This window comes from Heterodontus francisci, chromosome 47, assembly GCF_036365525.1.
Source record: "Heterodontus francisci isolate sHetFra1 chromosome 47, sHetFra1.hap1, whole genome shotgun sequence".
Lineage (NCBI taxonomy): Eukaryota > Metazoa > Chordata > Chondrichthyes > Heterodontiformes > Heterodontidae > Heterodontus > Heterodontus francisci.
The window spans coordinates 2629002-2652004 of NC_090417.1; the positions used below are offsets into that span (position 1 = coordinate 2629002).

A 23003-nucleotide genomic window follows, 5' to 3' on the forward strand; every position below is an offset into this window, starting at 1 on the left:
TTTCTTGTTTTTATTTCAGATTTCCAGCATCCGCAGTATTTTGCTTTTATATCATCTTTTATGATGTTGGAAGGTGAGAAGAATATAATTCTAAAATTAAGGAAAAAAATCAAATATCCTTATTTACTACTGAAGCCCATAGAAGTTTAAAAGATGGAGTGTTTGGACAATATTCTGGTACAATTTAAACTGAGTCCTGGTAGGATGTGCTGAAATACCCTTTAGGAACGGCACAGTGGCGCAGTGGTTAGCACAGCTCCAGCGACCCGGGTTCAATTCTGGGTACTGCCTGTGTGGAGTTTGCAAGTTCTCCCTGTGTCTGCGTGGGTTTTCTCCGGGTGCTCCGGTTTCCTCCCACAGCCAAAAGACTTGCAGGTTGATAGGTGAATTGGCCATTATAAATTGTCACTAGTATAGGTAGGTGGTAGGGAAATATAGGGACAGGTGAGGATGTGGTAGGAATATGGGATTAGTGTAGGATTAGTATAAATGGGTGGTTAATGGTCGGCACAGACTCGGTGGGCCGAAGGGCCTGTTTCAGTGCTGTATCTCTAAATCTAAATCGTCTTGTTTACTTAATTAGGCAAGTATTTTGATTGAATGTAATTATAGGTTAACAAGGAGTTGTGAACCCAACACTTATATTTTTGTTGAAACCAAAAAGTTTTGTGTGCAGAGAGAGGCTTTCTAAATTGTATCTTTTTATAGGTGTGCTTCTGAGATTACAAGCCTCAGGAATGCCTGATACACTAATTATAGGTCAATAAAGTTATGTCAACGCCTGCCAGCAGCCCAGCAAGGATCTGCAGTACAACTGAGCTCCATACCTCTGTGATTCTGCCTCAAGTCTTGGTCACAAATAGCACATCTGACTTGATTTACATTACATATAATTATTCACAGTTTTACAGTTTTATTATGAAGACTTCTAACTCTTTCGCAGCTGCTGGAACATTTCTACATCCAAAGGAAAAAACTAGAAGAAAACAATTTGGGGAATTACCGAAAGAATACTTTGAAATAAGGCAGATTTTCAGAATCTGTATATTCCTTGAATCCCCCTTTTTTGACTATTCAGGAAAGGAAAATTATAGGTAATCAGAGATGAATGCAAAGATATGGAAACATGTTGAGTTTTGAAAGTTCACTCAAGTTAGCCAGCATAAGCCAGCAGCCCATTTGTTCTTACAATACTTGCAGACCCTTGCTGGTAGCATTGGAAGGTTTCCCAAGTTCGTATATTGTTGTACACCTGTTGTAGATGGGTGAAAACTACTTCACGTCACTGTGATGCCAGTGTTAAGCACCAGTCAGGATGAATGGGTCTTCATAACTGTTATTTACAGTTTCTAGCTTCTCTGACTTACCAAGTTTATGGAAAGCTCTCAAATCTACTGTTAAGTATCCTGCTTCCCAATCACAATCTTCTGGCTTATCATCTGAAGTCAGACTATTTTACTTTTTGCTATGAATGGATGGTCAAATAACTTTTTACCTTTATTTCTTTCTGTTAAACTGAAAGTAAACACCTGAAACAATCTCCTAATTATGCCTGCTTGTTTCTTATGCTCTCATACTGAAATTTGCAAGTTGCTGGCATGTAACAGTTATCTTATTTTTGAATATATTTAACAAATATCATTGCTGAATTAGGTAGCAGATGTGCAGTCGAAGATGCTAATACAATTTCAACTTTTGCAATAAATTACCTCAGTCCTTTGGGGGAAAGAAAGCAAAACCAAAATCAGGCAATGGGTTGATGTGAATACTGTAACTACAGAAATCCTTTCAAACAGTCCAATTATGGCATTAAACATATTTCTAGAAAAAGGCATACCTTTAGTATAGGCTCTTTGAAATGCATCTCATTGCCTTTTAAAATAATGCACACTGAGCTTTTAAAAAACGGAAGTATTAGACAATAACAAATGAGACAATTCTCAATTTAGAGTGTGAGAAATCGAGTGGAAAAGAAAATGAACAAGTTGGTGTTTATCCAATGTCTCACTACTGAAGTGGGCTTAATGCTAACCTCTCGTATTTTTCAGTGGGAAAGCAAGTAGACTGGAGTGTGCCAATGGACAGAACCAAACAGAAACGTGGAGCCGTTTGTACAGGAATCACATGCCATGGAAAGTTTGTGCCAAACATCATATTGTCTATGATTGCACCATAAAGTACACTAATATTAAATAATGGTCACAAAAAAGTTAATGAAAAGGATATATGGGAGCATATAAGACCAGATAAAAATCTAATGTCAAGGCTGTTGCTCAGCAAATTCTTACTTGTGCAATTAATGAGCAAGAAAAAAGGAAGTTGAACAGTAACAGAGGTTCATAGAGATCTGCATATTGAATTAAAGTCTTGATAAAAGCATGCACTTCCTGGAAGTACCAGACTCATTGTCTGAACCATTTTCCCAATCACACTGGTCACATTTTATGAATAACTCTATTTAATTAAATGTAACACAGCATCTCCTCCAACTCACTGTAAATAATGCCATAAGAGAACCATAGAAACATTACAGCACAGGAGGCAGCCATTCAGCCCATCATGTCTGCGCTGGCCAAAAATCTAGCTGCCCAATCTAATCCCACCTTCCAGCACCTGGTCATAGCCTTGCAGGTTACAGCACTTCAGGTACATGTCCAGGTACCTTTAAAATGAGTTGAGGGTTTCTGCCTCCATTACCATTTCTGGAAGTGAATTCCAGGCACCCAAATCTGTGCCCCCTGGTAACTGACCTCTCTGCCAGGGGAAATAGGTTCTTCCCGTCTACTTTATCTCGGCCACTCATAATTCTGCACACCTCAATTAAGTCACTCCTCAGCCTCCTCTGTTCGAAGGAAAACAACCCTAACCAATCCAATCTTTCCTCACAGCTGCTATGGCAATATTCTTGTAAATCTCCTCCGTACTCTCTCCAGAGCAATTAGGTATTTCCTGTAATGTGGTGACCAGAACTGTACACAATACACCAGGTGCGGCCTAACCAGTGTTTTATACAGTTCCAGCATTACATCCCTGCTTTTGTATTCTATACTTCGGCCAATAAAGGAAAACATTCCATAAGCCTTCTTCACCACTCTATCTACCTGTCCTGCTACCTTCAGGGACCTGTGGACATTCACTCCAAGGTCTCTCACTTCTTCTACCCCTCTCAAAATCCTCCCATTTATTGTATATTACCTTGCTCTGTTTGCCCTCCCCAAATGCATTACCTCACGCTTCTCTGGACTGAATTCCATTTGCCACTTTTCTGCCACTCAACCAAACTATTGATATAATTCTTGAATCTACAGCTATCCTCTTCACTATCGACGGCCAATTTTTGTGTCATCATCAAATTCCCTAATCTTGCCTCCCACAGTTATGTCCAAATCATTAATATATAACACATGCAGCAGGGGTCCCAACACTGAACCCTGTGGAACGCCACTGGAAGCCACTTTCCATTCGCAAAAACATCCGTCAACTACTACCCTTTGTTTCCTGCCACTGAGCCAATTTTGGATCTATCCTGCCACATTCCCCGTATCCCATGGGATTTCATTTTTCTGACCAGTCTGCCACGCAGGACCTTGTCAAATGCCTTACTAAAATCCATGTAGACCACATCCACTGCAGTACCCTCATCGATATATAGAAAGAAAAATATAATTAGATAGTGCCACCAGTCATATTTTATATCCTGCTGCAATGGTGGTCCTGGAATTCTCTTTTGGGCCTCCTTATCTCGAGAGACAATGGATACGCGCCTGGAGGTGGTCAGTGGTTTGTGAAGCAGCGCCTGGAGTGGCTATAAAGGCCAATTCTGGAGTGACAGGCTCTTCCACAGGTGCTGCAGAGAAATTTGTTTGTTGGGGCTGTTGCACAGTTGGCTCTCCCCTTGCGCCTCTGTCTTTTTTCCTGCCAACTACTAAGTCTCTTCGACTCGCCACAATTTAGCCCTGTCTTTATGGCTGCTCGCCAGCTCTGGCGAATGCTGGCAACTGACTCCCACGACTTGTGATCAATGTCACACGATTTCATGTCGCGTTTGCAGACGTCTTTATAACGGAGACATGGACGGCCGGTGGGTCTGATACCAGTGGCGAGCTCGCTGTACAATGTGTCTTTGGGGATCCTGCCATCTTCCATGCGGCTCACATGGCCAAGCCATCTCAAGCGCCGCTGACTCAGTAGTGTGTATAAGCTGGGGGTGTTGGCCGCTTCAAGGACTTCTGTGTTGGAGATATAGTCCTGCCACCTGATGCCAAGTATTCTCCGAAGGCAGCGAAGATGGAATGAATTGAGACGTCGCTCTTGGCTGGCATACGTTGTCCAGGCCTCGCTGCCGTAGAGCAAGGTACTGAGGACACAGGCCTGATACACTTGGACTTTTGTGTTCCGTGTCAGTGCGCCATTTTCCCACACTCTCTTGGCCAGTCTGGACATAGCAGTGGAAGCCTTACCCATGCGCTTGTTGATTTCTGCATCTAGAGACAGGTTAGTGGTGATAGTTGAGCCTAGGTAGGTGAACTCTTGAACCACTTCCAGAGCGTGGTCGCCAATAGTGATGGATGGAGCATTTCTGACATCCTGCCCCATGATGTTCGTTTTCTTGAGGCTGATGGTTAGGCCAAATTCATTGCAGGCAGACGCAAACCTGTCGATGAGACTCTGCAGGCATTCTTCAGTGTGAGATGTTAAAGCAGCATCGTCAGCAAAGAGGAGTTCTCTGATGAGGACTTTCCGTACTTTGGACTTCGCTCTTAGACGGGCAAGGTTGAACAACCTGCCCCCTGATCTTGTGTGGAGGAAAATTCCTTCTTCAGAGGATTTGAACGCATGTGAAAGCAGCAGGGAGAAGAAAATCCCAAAAAGTGTGGGTGCGAGAACACAGCCCTGTTTCACACCACTCAGGATAGGAAAGGACTCTGATGAGGAGCCACCATGTTGAATTGTGCCTTTCATATTGTCATGGAATGAGGTGATGATACTTAGTAGCTTTGGTGGACATCCGATCTTTTCTAGTAGTCTGAAGAGACCACGTCTGCTGACGAGGTCAAAGGCTTTGGTGAGATCAATGAAAGCAATGTAGAGGGGCATCTGTTGTTCACGGCATTTCTCCTGTATCCTGGAATGGGGCATAGATTATCCCCAGAAATGTTTAAAACCAAGCATTAATGACAGTTAAATCGTGGAAAGGCTCCAGTTGTGATGGCTTTAATACGGCCAAGAATCACAAACTCCAGTGCTAACGCAACTTGCTCTTCTAAGAGGAGCTTTGTCATAGAGTTTTACAGCACAGAAACAAGCCCTTCGGCCCACCGCACCTACGCTGACCATCAAGCACCTGTCCAAAACTAATGCCACTTCCCCGCAGTCTTGTATGTTATGGCGTGTCAAGTGCTCATCTAAATACTTCTTAAATGTCTTGAGTGTTCCTGCCTCTACCACCCCTTCAGGCAGTGTGTTCCAGATTCCAACCACCCTCGAGGTGAAAAATCTTTTCCTCAACTCCCCTCTAAACTTCCTGCCCCTTACCTTAAATCTATGCTCCTTAGTTATTGACCTCTCTGCTAAGGGAAAAAGTTTCTTCCTATCTAGCCTATCAATGCCCCTCATAATTTTGTATACCTCAATCAGGTCCCCCCTCAGCCTTCTACGCTCCAAGGAAAACAATCCCAGCCTATCCAGTCTCTCTTCATGACTGAAATTCTCCTGCCCAGGCAACATCCTGATGAACCTCTTCTGCAGCCTCCCCAGTGAAATCACATCCTTACTATAGTGTGGTGACCAGAACTGTACACCGTACTACAACTGCGGCCTAACCAGTGTTTTATACAGCTCCATCATAACCTTCCTGCTCTTATATTCTGTGCCTCGGCTAATAAAGGCAAGTATCCCGTATGCCTTCCTAACCACATTATCTACCTGTGCTGATACCTTCAGTGATCTATGGACAAGTACACCAAGGTCCCTCTGACCCGCTGTACTCCCTAGGGTCCTACCATCCATTGTATATTCTCTTGCCTTGTTAGTCCTCCTAAAGTGCATCACCTCATACTCCTCAGTATTAAACTCCATTTGCCACAGCTCCGCCCATCTTACCAGCCCATCCATATCGTCCTGTAATCTAAGGCCTTCCTCCTCACTATTTACGACACCACCAATTTTTGTGTCATCTGCGAACTTATTGATCGTACCTTTTATTTTCATGTCTAAATCATTAATCTACACTACAAACAGCAAGGGGCCCAGCACCGATTCCTGCGGTACCCAACTGGTCACAGGCCTCCATTCACAAAATGTTGTGTTGCACAAAGGATCTGAAAATCTCACCAGTAGGGTTGAAGACAAACTTGATAATCTGTAATCAATGCAAAATTTGGAGGTCTAACTCTGATTTTACACCAGAGGATGGTTGGTTGGAAGTTGAAAATCTTTTCCCAGTTGAAATGCCAACAAGGACCTGACTGGTTGCAATTTGCAATATAGTACCTACAATGTTCCTCTGTAAACACTGAATCACTACTGTACAGTTAATTTCTTACCACTGTTTGATCCTGTAGTTTTTTTTCCCGGGAAGTATGTGGTGTGCCTTTAAGGCTGGAAAAGGATTAGTACTGCTTTAAGGCAACAAGCTCCAGGGACTGAGATTCAGAGAATGCATTCTGGTTGCCCCGGGATACAGCCACTCAGGACCAAGGACATGAGATACAATGCTGCCAAATGACGTTTGAAACTAGTTTAAAAAACTGGCTTGTGTGAGACAGTTAACAAACACAGACAGACAGCTGGACCAGCATGAATTGAACAGAGATTTCCGACAATTTAAACTGAATGAAGGGAAGTTAGACTGTGACAATCTTTTATCCCTCAAAAATTCCAAAGCCAAATTGATTCATTAAAAAGAATTTGCAAGTTCTTAATTGCTGAATTCATTACTGGATTACTGGAGAAGAAAAGCATCACTTCATTTGCTGAACTAGACTACAGACTGTTCTACTGTTGAAGAACCTTTTTTTTCCTCATCAGATGCTGTGAGGACTTCAAGCAACCTTGGACTGTTTCACGATGGAAGATTTCACTTCGGCAAGAGCGTAAATCTGCAAGGACACTAATTTTTTCTATCTTAAATGTTGTTTCTATCTTAGTGTTTAAGAATTTAGTTTTTCTAATTAAACAGATAATTTGTTGATCTAAAGACACCTGATTTGGTTAGCCTCATTCAGGGATTAATAGATGGTACAATTCTTTAATTTGGAAAGTTTAAAATGACATGTTAGGCGATCTGTGGAGAAGCGGGAATGAATCAACAGTGTGTTTCTCCTACCACAATCCGAATCATATATTTTGATTGGGGGATTTGTCTTGACCGGTCAGTCGTAACACCACCCAGTCAAGCATGCATAAACTCTCAAGATTGCAAACTTATTTTTACACCATACTCAAAAACATAATATACCACAGAAAAATAAGTTTATCGAGTTCACTCCAAAATTTACTTGAATGAAGATTTGAACCACCCAGAGTATGCACCAGGCAGGAAGATTGAGTCTTCACAATTGTTATTTACAGTTTCTACTTCCCCTAACCTCCCCAAATTTATGAAAAGCTCTCAAATTGACCAATAAATCTCTGCTTTCCAAATTGCAATCTTCGGGGCTATCATCTGAAGTTAGGCTTCTTTTGCAACGAAGGGATGGTAAAATAACATTTTTACCTTTACTTTTTCCTGTTAATTTTAAAGTCAATACTTGAAACAATTTCTTAATTCTGCCTGCTTGTTTCTTTTTATAGTGAAAATTTGCAAGCTGCTGGTATGTGACTTTTATGCTTCTGATATAATTAATAAATATCATTGCTGAATTAGGTAGTAGAGGTGTAGTTCTCAGATGCTAACTTAATTGCATGGATTACCTCAGTCCTTTTTGGGCAAGAAAACAAAATCAAAATTGGGCAATCTGTTCATATGAATAAAAGTAGAGGGGAGTATTGTAACTACAGAAATCCTTAGAAATAGTACAATTATGGTCTAAAACATATTTCTAGGACAAGTTGTACATGTAGTATAGGCACTTTGAAATGCATCACTTTCTACCTTTTAAAATTATGCACACTAAGCATTTAAAAATGGAAGTATTAGTTAGTAACAAATGAGACGATTCTCAATTTAAAGCGCGAGGAATGCAGTGCAAAAGAAAATGAACAAGGTGATGTTATGCAATGTCTCACTGCTGAAGTGGGCTTGATTCTGACCTCTAGTATTTTTCAGTGGGAGTGCAAGTGGATCACAGGAACAGGAGTATGGCTGATCTGCAGCCTTACTCCACAATCCAGTCTTTGCCCCATATTCCTTAAAACCTTTGGTTAACAAAAGTCTATTAATCTCAGAATTTAAAATTATTAATTGATCTAGCATCAACTGATGTCTGGGGAAGAGTGTTCCAAATATCTACCAACCTTTGTGTGTGTAAGTGTTTGCTAATTCCACTCCTGAAAGATCTGACTCGAATTTCTAGACCTAGTTCTAGATTCCCCAACCAGCAGAAATGGTTTCTCTCTACCTACCTTATCTGTTACCCTTTGTCAACTGTGTATAAATTGTGTTGAATTATGCGCCGGTGTAGAGCATTAATTCGGGTTTTACTTGAGCACATATAAAGAGACACTTACTGTGGTGTGGTTGAGTTAGGAGGTGTACGCTTGTAATGTTTCACTCTCTAGATAAATGTTAGACTGAGTAAAGATTGGCTCCAGTACTATCCTTCACCAACTGGCTTTCTGGCATAAAACACCCTTAATATCTTAAAAAACTTCAATCAAATTACACCTCAAATGTCTAAATTCCAGGGAACACAATGTCAGTTTGTGTAATTTCTCCTCATAATTTAACTCTTTGAGTCCAGATATCATTCTGGTAAATCTACACTGTACTCCCTCCAAGGCCAATATATCCTTCTTAAGATGTGGTGCCCAGAACAGCTCACAGTACTCCAGGTGTGGTCTCACCAGGGCTCTGTATAGCTGTCGCATAACCTACACCCCTTTGTATTCTGGTCCTGTAGATATAAAGGCCAGCATTCCATTATCCTTTATTATTATTCCTGGATCTGTTCATGACATTTTAATGATATATGTACATGGACCCTCAAGTCTCATTTGACCTACATAGTTTTGAGCTTTTCACCTTTTACAAAGTCCTTTGTTCTAACCTTTATAGGTCCAAAGTGGATGACCTCACATTTTCCTGTAACGAAATCCATTCATCACAGTCTTGACCATTCACTTATTCTATTAATATCATTGTAATTTTAGGCTTCCAGCTACACTGCTTACAATGTCATCTATCTTTGTGTCATTTGCAAACTTGGATATGTGGCCTTCCATCTCATCATCTAAGTCATTCATAAATACGGTGAACAGTTGAGGTTCTAACACAACATAGCAGGGCACCACTCGTCAGATCCTGCCAGTTAGATTACCTGTCCATTATCCCTTCTCTCTGTCTAACCAGATAAATAATTCAATTCCAATGGCTTCAGCTTTATATGGGAGTTTATAAATGCCTTCTGGAAGTCCACATAAGTACAACCATAGATATTCCCCTGTCCAGCACGTAAGTCACATCTTCAAAAAATGCAATCAACTTGATAAGGCATGACCTACCCTTTACAATTTAAAATTAGACAGGAGTGTGTCAATGAGCAGAGTCAAACAGAAACCTGGAGTCGTTCATACAGGGATCATACACTATGCAAAGTTCTACTCAGCATACTTTTGTCCATAATTGCACCACAGGAATAGTAAAGTGAACTTATAATAAATAATGATCACAAAACATAGTTAAATGAAAAAAAATATGGAAATATATAGGACCAGTTAGAAATCTAATGTCAAGGCTGCTGCTTGGCAAGTCCTTACGTGTGAAACTTACTGAGCAAGGAAGTTCAACAGTAAAGAAAGTCCTTACAGATCTGCATATTGAACAAAAGTCTTGATAAAAGCATGCACTTCCTGGAAGTATTACACTCGTTGTCTGTACCATCACACTTCCTGATCGCATTTTATTAAACTGATAAATAAAATATAGCATATCCTCTGATTCACTGGAAGCAGCAATGCCACGGGAGAACTGCTACATATGTATGTTCATAATATAATTATATCTTACCACCATACTATTTTATATCCTGCTGCAATAGTGGCTACCTTGTTCTGAAATGGGGCAGAGGCAGCCCAGTGATGTTTAAAACCAAGCACTAATGACAGTCAAGTCGTGGAAAGTCCTAATAATGGCCGAGAATCTCAAACTCCAGGAATTTCCTCAATTTGCTCTTCAAAGATGAGTTTTGTATTGCACAAAGAATCTGAAAGGCTCACCAGTTGGGCTGAAGACAGACTTGATTATCTGCAATCAATGCAAAATTTAGAGGTTCAACTCCAATTTGACACAGGAAAAGTGCTCGGCTGGGAGTGGAATTTCTCTTCCCACATGTGTGAAGATACATTCTTGAAACACCAACATGGTCTTGACTGGTTGCAATTAGATTACAACTTGCAATACTGAACCAACAGTGTCCCTCTATAAGCACTGACCCACTTCAAAAAAGTTAGTTTCTTACCACCCAGTGCACAATTTTCAAATTAAGTTACTGCATCAAAGTCAAGCAGGCATAAACTCTCAAGATTGCAAACTTATTTTTACACAATAATTAAAAACATAATATACCACAGAAAGACAAGTTGGTTGAGTTCACTCCCAGATTTACATGAATCAAGAAATGTTGAAGATTCTGGGCTGCACAATGGCAGTTCGCGGAGCCGCCACGATATCCAGCGGGACTACTCATTTAAATGGCCGGGATAGACGGCCTAACCTGATGTAAAAACAGAAAGGGCTGGAAATACTCAGCAGGTATGGCAGCATCTGTGGAGAGAGAAGCAGAGTTAACGTTCCAGGTCAGTAACTTTCATTAGTACCTGGAGGGGGTGGACTGTCTGTCCCCAGCAATGACATCAGGCCTATTGCGCAGGCACCAACATCATTTTTAAAGGGCTTTGAGCCCTCCATCTCAATTTACTTTTTTAAAGGAATAGTGCTTTAAAGTAGATATGACAAAATTAAATAAATGTTTCTAGCCCCTCTCCACCCCCCCCCATAACCATATAATTCATTCCTTGCCCTCTCCCCCACCCCCCGAAATACTTACCTTGTGCACCTGACATTCCTCCCCTAAAGTTGATAAACTGTGCACTTTACCCCTTCCCAGCATCCCTTATACCAATTGGATGAGTTTGACCCTGTTCCCCCCCACACTGAAATATTTACCTGCTCCTGCCTCCCCACCAGTGTCCCGCCTCAGATCCCGGACCGGTATTCAAAGGCGTGGGAGTGTCGACCACCGGCAGCAATATCACTCCGGAATGGAGAGCGGGACCGATTAAGTAAGTAATTCATTAATATAAATAAATTTACCTATGCAAATTTGATTCCTGTCGCCGAGCAACAGGGGTCCTCCATGAGGCCTCGCCACCACCAGCAATATCGGGTCAGGCCTTCCCGGCATCGAGGCCCGTGGCAGGCCTCTGCTGGAGTCATTTTCCGGCATCCCCTCACCTCTGCCACAATCCCCGACATTGAGGGGATTGTAAAATTCAGCCCTCGTGTTTTATTAGTTAGCTCAACCCAACTTATTTTCAAATGTGGTGTAACAGCAAAGTTACATTGAGTCCACAGCACAGAAATAGGCATTTGGCCCAGCTGGTAATACTGATGTTTATGCTGCACATGTACCTCTTCCGACTCCTTTTCATCTAACCCTATCAGTATATTGTTCTATTCTTTTCTCCTGAACTCCTTATTGGATTTATTAGTGACTATCTCATGTTTATGACCTCTAATCAAACCTTTGCATTATCCCAAAGACCTCTATCAGGCCATCCCTCCGCCTTCTCTTTTCTGGAGAAAAGGGACAGTGGCAGCGAGGATTCAAAATTGGCTAAGGGGCAGAAAGCAGAGTGTACTGGTGAACAGTTGTTTTTTTTTAGACTGGAGGGAAGCATACAGTGGTATTCCCCAGCAATCAGTATTAGGATCACTGATCTTTTCTTGACATGAATTAATGACATGGACTGCTGTACACAGGGCACAAATTCAAAGTTTGAAGAGGATACAAAAGTCAGAAATGTTGCCAACAATGAGGAGGATAGTAACAGACTTCAGGATGACATTCGCAGACTACTAAAATGGGCAGGTATGCAGCAGATGAAATTTAACGTAGAGGAGTGTGAAGTGATACATTTTGGTAAGAAGAATGAGAGGCAACATAAATTAAATGGTACAATTTTAAAGATGGTGCAGCAAGAGAGAAGCCTTGGGATGTATGTACTCATATCTCTGACAAGTGGAGAAGGCTGTTAGTGCCACTATATCATGGTCTCATGTGGCTACTTGTGCTTTAGTTTCAGCCGCAGCTCATTTGGTAGCCCTCTGAGTCTGAAGGTTGTGGGTTCAAGTCCTACTCCAGCACTTGAGCACAAACATCAAGGCTGACACTCTCACTTTTTTCTTCACACATTTTTTCTTTACTCTGGAGTTAGCCTCTTCGAATATTACTGTAGGAATGCTCAGATGCGTTTGTATGCAAGTCCTTTTAAATGGGCTGGCAGGCAGGTTCAAGTAGTGGACAGATGAATGTGTTGGAACAGTGATTGCAAACAACTGAGTTTCAAGGTGTTTTGGTCTGTTCTCAGTCTTGCTGCAGATTTTCAACCATTTCACTTTAAAAAAAAAGCATTCTCTTTTCTGTGGTTGGATTTGCCGCCCCATGTTATATTTATGAGAATAAAATCACTGCATAAAATGGAATAAATGAAACAAGTCATCCGAGCACAGAAGCTGGGGTTATGGGAGCTCCACCCTTGGGACTGTTTTCTTTGGAGAAAAGACTGAGCAGAGATTTGATAGATGTATTCAATTTCATGAGGGGTCTAGACAGAGTGGATAGGGAAAACCTGTTCCCGCTCCTGCAAGGATCTAGAAGGGGAGTGCATAGATTTAAAGTGATGGGAAAAAGCAGAAGCGACACGAGGAATAACTTTTTCACGCAGTGAGTAGTTCAGATCTGCCTGAGAGTGTGGTGGAGGCAGGTTCAATCGAGGCATTCAAAAGGGAATTAGACTGTTATCTGAAAAGGAGGAATGTGCAGGGTTACGGGGAGAAGGCGTGGGGGACGGCAGGTGAGTTGCTCATCCAGAGAGCCGGTGCAGACATGATGGGCTGAATGGCCTCCTTCTGTACTGTAAAAACTCTATAATTCTATAACTCCAGTGCAGTATTGAGGAAGTGCTGCACTGCTGCAGGTACGGTCTGTTCTTTCAGGTGGACGTAAAAATCCCAATGCACTATTTCAAAGAAAAGCTGGGGAGATATCTCCAGTGTCTTAGCCAATATTTATCCCTAAATCAACATCACAAAAATAGATTGCCTGGTCACTGTCACATTTGCTGTATACGGGAGCTTGCTATATGTCAAGTGACTGCTACATTTCCTACATTACAACAATAAGTACACTTCAAAAAAGTATTTCATGGGCTATAAAGCTTTAGGATGTCTGGTGGGTGTGAAAAGTGATACATAAATTCAAGTCTTTTCTTTTTCTTGCAGCTCACAAATCTTATTTACTCTGCAACTTGCAATTACACACAACACTCCAAACTCATCTTAGTTTGCTGTGCATTTTCTCCCTGTCTAAAGTATCCTCTCAAGCATTCATGTTCTTCCTAAAGTGTGATGCCCAGAATTGGACACAATACTCCAGCTGGGGCTGAGTAGTGTTTTATACAGGTTGATCAGAACTTCCTGGCTTTTGTACTCTATGCCTCTATTTATAAAGCCCAGATTCCATATGCTTTGTAACATCCTGCCACATTCAAAATTTGTGCACAAATACCCCAAAGTTAGCCCTTCTCCCATAAAGAGCCTTTACTTTTGACTGTAGCTTGTCCTGATTCTCCTAGTTCTAACAGTTGCTGTTGGTCACTGCACTTAAATCTCAATGGTAGTCATTTGCTTCATCCTCTGTTGCTCCTGCAATGGGGAAAGGGCAGGGAAAATGGAACTCAAATAGATAGCATTGCACAGATGCACTGGCCCGAATGGTCTCTTTCGGTATTGTTACTTTGATATCTGCACATCATTGCCTTTATTTGAAGCAAGCTTCTGAAAGACTTCCCACAGTTTTTTGATTGAGGCCTTGCTTCAACCTAGTAGTATAATTTTCATTGGTACCATTTCCCCATAATTATTGAAGAACTGCTTGACTGAGGAGGAGTTCAACCTGAAAGGCAATGTTTCTCTCTCCACAGATGCTGCCCGACTTGCTGAGTATCTCTAGAATTCTCTGGTTTTATTTATTATTATTGACTGAGGATGGTTCTTTCTTAAACCAAAGAAGTGAAGCATTTTGGGCCATGAGTGGGACCAAGTCGTTTTATTGTAGTTGATGCTTCATTATCCTCACTGAAAGAAGTCTCAATAAGGAATCTGCTAACCTGATTGAATCTTAATCTTCGCAATCTCCGACACACAGACAGAATTCATTTCTAAACCTTCAAATCCTCCAACAGAACAATGAAGTAAAGCCGAAGATATGCATTTTAATCTATATCAAGATCTGGGATTGCCAAGACTGGTAACTTTGTTAACTATTTATTGATTTGGCTTCATTACTTTAACACTCTCCTTTCTACATGCACTTCAACAGTTCAAGAAGGCACCACCTTTTCAAAGGCAATTAGGGATGGGCAACAAATGCTGGCCTTGCCAGCGACACTCTCATCCATGAATGAATAAAGAAAATGCACTAAAATATTACTGCACAATAATTAAATGCCTAACACTACTGGTAGTGTTACCTACCTCCCTCTCCTAACTCAGATTGATTTTGAGTGTCGTGTCTGAATCATTGATAAAATATTAGTCAAAATTACCATATGGACTCTCCAGCTTTGCATATTCTCCAAATTAATCATGGGCATTTAATTTTTCTTTAAAACCTTGTGAAATACCTTAAAATTGAACTATTTTGTCTCTTCTGTGTGCAATAAAAGCACAAGCAGATTTGATTTAACCATTAGCACAAAGCAATATTTTCTTCAGATACTCACAGTTCACTCCACTAAAGGGGTAAAATTAGTTCAAGTTGCGAACCCCCCACCAGGGTGACAATAATGCCCAACTTAATACATTTATTTAATAACATTTCTCCATCAAAAGTCTTTTTGAAACATGATATGGGGTTTATTAAAAATACAGAGAAATGCTTTGCATTTGACCTAAACTTTTTAAACAGGAATCTTCATCAATTTAGCAAAGCGGCATTCAAAGCCCGTGATAATGCCTAAGCTTCCAATATCATTTAGCTCCTACCTGTGCTTCCCAGTGGGCGAATTGTGTACTCATTCAATGTGAAACCTTTTTCTAGTGCCTGGGTCCTCATGTTCTTGTTAAAAAGATCACTGCCCGTGAAATAAAGCACGCCACAGAAATACTGATCTTTTGGAATAAGCCTGCAGGAGAAGTACATGATTAGCAATCAGTATCCAAAGTAATAGACACAACATAAGACAATATGCTACTGGATGGTGGAGATACTGGAGTCCCAAGCCCATTCAAACTGGGTAACATGGTATAGTTGCTTATAAACATAATCTGTCCAGTTTCTGAAACACTGGCAATTGAAATTAGCTTTTAAGAATAAAAACAGAAACAATCAAAACTTCCTTCAGAGGCACAGCTGTCTCCTCTTGAGCATCGTTTTCGAACTGTTGATCCGTAGTCCCCGATTCCAGCAATATGTCTAGAGATTGTAACATCTGCGGTCAATCTACACAAATATAGACTGGTGCTCCATGAAGGATTAGTCTGTGGCTGCTCAAGTCCAAAAAGAGAACACATTCGAAATGGATGTCTCTAGCACTAAGTCTAAATAAAGGGACTTGACGTCTTAGATTTACGTGGAATAAGTTCCACCCCCAACTGGATTATCAATATCACAGAATGATCTATTTCATGATGGTGTTTTCAGTTAAGCAGCAGTGCACACTCAGCAAAACAGTGCTATTACTGCTAAATATGCACATTACAGACATCAGAGCTTTACAACAAAATTACATACAATTGAACATAAATCATCATGTGATTATTTTATTCATAATCTCCTTAAAAACTTCTACCTAAAACCGTGGCAAGCAAAATGCCACAGTTCTAACTCTGGAATAACCATTACAATTAGTTTTGACTTCTTGCAGTCGAAATTGTCATTTTAACAACTTGAGGATGTTCAAATAAGTATTTGTATTATGAGTCAGATACAAGAAATGAGTATGACATTATTTTAAACAAAATGGAGGAAAAAACAACCAAAGCCCGTCTTATATTAGTGGTTACAGGGTCAAACACCAAAATCATCTAAAGCTGAATCTGTCAGCCACATTATCCATATTGCCAGATCAATAGAATCCTCAATAACTTAGCATAATGCCTCTTAATCATTGGCTATGTTTTTAATCATAAGGTCAGACTTTCATAACTTACATTTAAACAAAAGTTCATATAAAAAAAATTTAAAATTAAATTCATTTCAAGCTGGTATTGCTTGACCTCAAATCGAAAATTGCTGGTTGCACCAGGGTTGAGGAAAGTGGTCAGCCTATGGTTTCCAAATGGAAACTCAATTCTGATGTGAATTTAAACAATGAAGAATAGTGAGTATGGGAGGTCCACTGTGCTTAAGCTAAGCAAAGACAAAACACAAGCCACAATGATGAACATATGGCAATCTAAGCTGAAACCCTATATGGAAAATCAAGCAAGACAATACAAGCTTAAGTAATACCTCCATCTAAAAGCAATGCACAGATTACATTGACATCAGAATGGTAAAGTTGATGGTAAATCGAGCTATGGCAGTCAGGCTTTTGGAAGTATCTTACCAACAAAGAAACCCCCATCGACCCTACAGATTGAATCATTTGAAGTAGCCCTGTCAGCTCCCAAAAACAGCCAAAAAATCATGTTTGGGTAAAAATCACCCATTCTCAGTATTTGTACACTTAAAAATGTCCTCTTATATCCTGCAAATCACCTTATGCATTCCTGCAATCCTCCTGATCACCTTTTATTCTTAACTCATGCAGGATACACTGCCCAATCCCTCTGTTAGATTTTTGTTTTGTGCTGCTCCATTTACTTCTGTCTTTTCTCCAGTGTTAGGCCATTTACCTCTCATCTATAATTTGCTTGTCCATATTTCTTGGAAAGATTGGAGCTGGAATCATTCTGCCAGAGTAGTCAATGTTCAAACTGCCCAGTCGCCTTTTGGGAGAAGCATTACACAAGAATTGACAGTCAACTCAATTGACCAATAAAATAAAAGAGGTTTATAAAAAAAAAATCAAATGAAAATAAAGAGTAAATTACACTGTTGTCTAGAAATTTGGGCACGTGGAAATGGCGAGTCCCAAGGTGTACCCGATACTGGGGCTGCAATGAGCATGCACTTCCTGTCTGGCATATTGGCAACTTAACAGGCCATTTAGTGCCCAAAGAGTGGGAGCTGCATGACTGATTCGCCATAATTCACAGCAATTACCCACAAGCAAGAACCAAGACTTTGAACAAGCGGAAACAGTTGAAGAGATGCCACCTCCATGGAAATCTCTCCTCTATTATTGGTGGTCTTCCATCTCCTGAAATTGCAGACTGGTTTAATTTTTAGAGTGCAATCCTTGGAGAATTAGATGAACGTAACTACTGCTAGCTAACCTGTTTCAATTGTTCGTCTCAAGAAGTTGCACAACTGAAATAAAGTTTAGACGATTCAAAACCACAAGGTGAAATTTGTAAGTCTTGTGACAAAACCACACCTGCCAAATGGAAACATATCAATTTTGTCATATGGAACACTATATGAACTTTTACTGGATATTGAACATAACTTTTTTACAAAGACCACAGAGCTGACAGCTGAAAACATGGCTGCACATTTGCATTGAGAGACAGTTGAATGATTCAATTAGCAAGATTGGGCTGGGCAACCATGATGATTCACATCTTGTCTGTGTAACAGCCGGCACTCCACCGCTCCACCCACCCCCCACTACTGCAACCGGGTGTGTCTAGTACGAACAATAAGCTTTGAAGAATTAACAACTCTCGTAGGTAATGCTGTTTCAAACAAAGAGCTGGTCACATGACTAACCTGCTGGCCAACCTGGGAATTGATTGAATTGTGCCTCACAGAAAGGTTTGGGGCAGACTGCAATTGAACTTCAAAACGAAAGCACCCCTCTCTCTCCAGCAAAGTTCCAAAGACCCACGGAAGCAGCATAAGAGGACTTCTTCAGCCTTCTGGTACCAACTAAACAAGCTTAAAAGTGTGCACTGGCCCCCACGAGAACTGCAAGACTTAACTTCACTCAAGGTCTTTACATCCAAACCAAAGACAGGAACCGAATTCCATTTACTACTCCAAACCTCCCCACCCTTAATTCTTTCTTCCCTTCTGCAATTACTTGTATGTGTGTGTTTAGCATGTATGCATGCTAACATAATTGTGTCGTATATTTTTAGTAACTTTAACTGAGTTAAGAGTGTTAAGGCTAATAAACTTACATCTTTCTTGTTTAAACCTAAGAAAGCATATCTGATTGGTTCCTTTACGATTACAATTAGACAGCAGTGAGTAAGGACTCACTGAGGTGAAGCTAAAACACCAAACCAGGAAAGGGGCGAGAGAGGAGCCCGAAACCCCTTCCTTACCCGGTCGTAACAGTATGAAGTGGGTGCAGGAGCAGAAGGACCTGGAGGTATACGTGCACAAATCACTGAAGGTTGCAGGGCAGGTTGAGAAAGTGGTTAACAAAGCATATGGGATCCTGTGCTTTATCAACAGGGGCATAGAATACAACAAGGAAGTTATGATAAACCTGCATAAAACAATGGTTCGGCATCCACTAAAGTATTGCATTCAGGTCTGGGCACCACATTTTCAGAAGGACGTCAAGGCATTTAGAAAGGATGCAGAAAAGATTCATCAGAATGGTTCAGGGATGAGGAACTTCAGTTACATGGATAGGCTGGAGAAGCTGGGTTTGTACTCCTTGGAGAAGAGAAGATTTAATGGTGTTCAAAATCATGATGGGTCTGGATAGAGTAGATAGAGAGAAACTGCTCCCATTGGCCAAAGGATCCAGAACCGGACGACATTAATTTAAGGTGACTGGAAAAAGCAACTGCGACATCCACTACCTCCACCGCCAATGCACAACGGCAGTGGTGTGTACCATCTACAAAGTGTACTGCAGCAGCTCTCCAAGGCTCCTTCTCTAGCACTTTCCAAACCCACGACCTAGGAGGACAAGGGAAGCAGATGCATGGTCACCACCCTGTGTAAGTTCCCCTCCAAGCCACACACCATCCTGACTTGGAACTATATCACCGTTCCTTCAATGTCTCTGGGTCAAAAACCTGGAATTCCCTTCCTATAAACACTGTGGGTGTACCTACACCAAATGGACTGCAGCGGTTCAAAAAGCTCTCCTAAGTTTTGTCAAACTTGCTGCAATTATCTTCAACTGCTTGCTAATATTTAAGACATTGATATCCCAAGCTCAATTGTGCATAAACCAATGTGTAGTGTCTTTTTTTAATTTTTAATCATTCATGGAATGTGGGTGTCATTTTCTCAAGGGCAATTAGGGATGACCTAGTCAGTGACACCCACATTCCATGAGCGAATAAAAATTAAAAGACACTACACATTGATATCCCAAGCTCAACTGTGCATAAACCAATGTCTTAAATATCAGCAAGCAGTTGAAGATCATTGCAGCAAGTTTGACAAAACTTAGGAGAGATTCAGAAATTGATATTTTAAATTGGCGGTTAATGTTACACGGAAAGATTTACTGAATTGATGGATTGAGTAATTTTAAAAAAGGTTCCAGCTTGGAGATATTAACCAAAGCATTGAGTTACCAAACACTTCCTTTTATAAAATAATGGAACACACTCCATTATTAACAGATCATTTTATTAATGTTTCCTGACAGTTAAATAGAGAAAAAGCAGGCAAATCAGAGAATTTAAAGAGAATGTTTCCAAATAAACTCCATTGGGTGAAAGAAAGAAAAAGTGAAAATCCAGACTTTTTAGTTAGAAAAGTAGCTGATGAGCCAGACTCATAGTAAATGATACCACCAACAATTAATACAGTTAGGAGGCTAGGAAGATCAAAGACTAGTGATTAGGTAATGCTAAGTTTGGGTTTTAAAGCCTGAGGAAGGTAAGGAGTTCAGAGTTACGAGACCCTGGAAAAAGAGTTAAGAGTAGGAGACCGTGCAATAACTAATCATCACAGTAGAGCTGGATGAAGAAAGAAGGAAGTGTGTAAATAAGCATATCTGGAGCTTTGAAGGAAAGCTTATACAGTAGTGACCAAAGTTTCAATAAAAAACATAACGACAAAAAAGACTGTGATGGAGACAGCTAGATTGGTGGTGTGTGAGGGATCGGCAATCAGACAGCAGCTTTTCCCTGTATACTGTTTGATGACTGCTAGAAGGTCCCAAAATATGGAACAGTATAAAGATCTTTGAGAGACTTGTATAGAGCTAAGTTGTTGAGGAAGAAGAGTATTTAGCATGGTGGAGAAGCCAAACATCATCTTTTGGGCGTCGCTGGCAAGACTGATATTTATTGCCCATCTCTAGTTGCCCTTGAGAAGCTGGTGGTGGGCCGTCTTCTTGATTCACTGCAGTCCATGTGTCTTGCATCTAACAATTTTTTTGTTCGGGCTTCCAGGACTTTGACCCAGCTCATGTGGAGGAAGCTTTGGTGGTAGTTGGTAACCTTTCAAGTTTTTAGATCCCATTGTCCTGTGGCTCTCTAGGACTTATATTCCAGTAAATTTCCTATTTGGAGTAATTTATCTTGTATCTATGAAATAATAGATTCATCTAATGAACACAAAAACCCTTGTGCGCTATTGATAAGTGTTGTGACCAGTGGCCCTGGCACCTCCACCAGTACACTTGCCTTTTATTGCCTCATAAACCGAAATGTAGCTGGCAGTATCAGGTTAATTTTTTATATGTCTTTACATTTCCTCTTACAGGCCACACACACAAAGCATCTCCAGCTAGGAGGTCCAGGCCACAGCTACAAGACCACCATAAATCGATATTTGATTGGCTATTTGAAAAGACAAAGTAAGCAGAATCAGATGCCAAATTAGGACTAATTGAGTAATGTATTCTAGATGTGTTTTTCTATGTGTTAATTACAAGTCAACCCTTGCAATTACTGATTGTGAATTATTAATTACATGGAGGAAAAGCCAAAATCAAGCATTCTGGCATCAAATGAAAGTTTTTCAGCATGTTTGCTTTACCCCTATCGGTTTATATAAATTTAGTTCCAAGCTGGCTTAATACAGAATTATGCATTTCCTTTTTATCATCTCCTGTGCCCCCCACCTCCCTTTTTCTCCTGAAGGCAATAACTAATGCTGCATTATAATTCCATAGACCCCAGCAACCATCTTGCACCACATTCAAATAACTATTGTTCACATAATCTTAATAATTAGTACTGGCATGATATTTAGTCAAGTGGGAGGACATCAAGACTCAGCCCAGATCCTTTTCTCTTCCCTGTCATCCATATTTTTCAGCAGGAACAGGAAACACTCAGTAAATTTTCTACTCTTACCTCAGGAATACTAAGGTGAATTGTAGCACCCCACTGCTGCCCCAACTAACTGAACAGATTAGGAAATTAAATCTCGATCTTCCTGAACTGGAAAACGGAGAATTACTATAGAGTCATAGAGTTATACAGCACAGAAACAGGCCATTTGGCCCATCGTGTCTGTGCTGGCCATCAAGCACATAACTATTCTAATCCCATTTTCCAGCACTTGCCCCATAGCCTTGTATGCTATAGCATTTCAAGTGCTCATCTAAATACTTCTTAAATGCTGTCAGGGTTCCTGCCTCTAACACCCCTTCAGGCAGTGCGTTCCAGATTCCAACCACCCTCTGGGTGAAAATGTTTTCCCTCAAATCCCCTCTGCTGCATTCACCCATTTAGTTCTTGGGGCCCATGTCAAGAACTTATGTTAGGCATAATTTGGCTGTTTAGCTTAGATTTATAATATTAATTTCATGGGAACCACACTTAAAGGAGTGTAAATAGAAAACAAAGGCAATGGGATTGTACCTCTATCTCGAGCCCCCAATCTCTGAACTTAGCTTCCTGCTTAAGTGCAGCATCTTTACCCTTATAGTCCAAAATAACTTTCCTGATCAGCTTTTAAATCCAGTTCAGACTGGTTTCTTGTAAAATGGACTTTTGGTAGTCAGAGTCTAGTGACCAAAGCGAGATAAAACTCACAATTAAGGATGAATTTGTACTAAATTCACCATCTTATACATATATTCATCGGCAACACTAGCTACTAAAGAGTCGTCACCTTCAGGTGTCAAGGGAAGAAAACAAGGGAAAATAGGAACAAACAACACAAAAGTGAGGAGTTTAGCAAACAACAAGGAGGACTGTAAAAGATTGCAGGAAGACAAACAGGTTAGTGGAATCGGTAGACAGATGACAGATACAACATAATGTGGAGAAGTGTGAGGTACTAAATTCTTTGAGGAAAAAACACGGAATGAGAGTACACACTCAACAAAAAGACTGGTGCAGATAAAGAAAATGACATAGGGTTCAAATATGTAATTCCCTGGAGAGTAAATGCAAGCAGATAAAATCATTAAAAAGGCCAATAACATTTTGGGCTTAATAAATAAGGGACATAGAATAAAGCAACTATTGTATGAGGAATGGTTAGAGTACTGCATGCAATGTTGGGTGGTCCATTATGGGAGAGAGGTGAAAGCTGTAAAGAACACATAATCTTGACCAACCAAGTTAATGCCAGGAA

General features: G+C 40.6%; 1 protein-coding gene across 4 annotated transcripts in view; it reads right to left on the bottom strand.

The window, feature by feature from the left end:
• Window positions 1-23003, bottom strand: part of polb (polymerase (DNA directed), beta) — a 113898-nt gene that overhangs the window by 8994 nt on the left and 81901 nt on the right. For 3 of the 4 annotated variants that reach the window (XM_068023349.1, XM_068023348.1, XM_068023347.1), the window contains exon 13: window positions 15428-15567. In XM_068023349.1, the coding sequence (XP_067879450.1) occupies window positions 15428-15567 (140 nt within the window). Of the gene's footprint in view, window positions 1-10206; window positions 10406-15427; window positions 15568-23003 lie in introns of all 4 variants that reach the window. The other variant, XR_010971153.1, reaches the window with a different exon arrangement.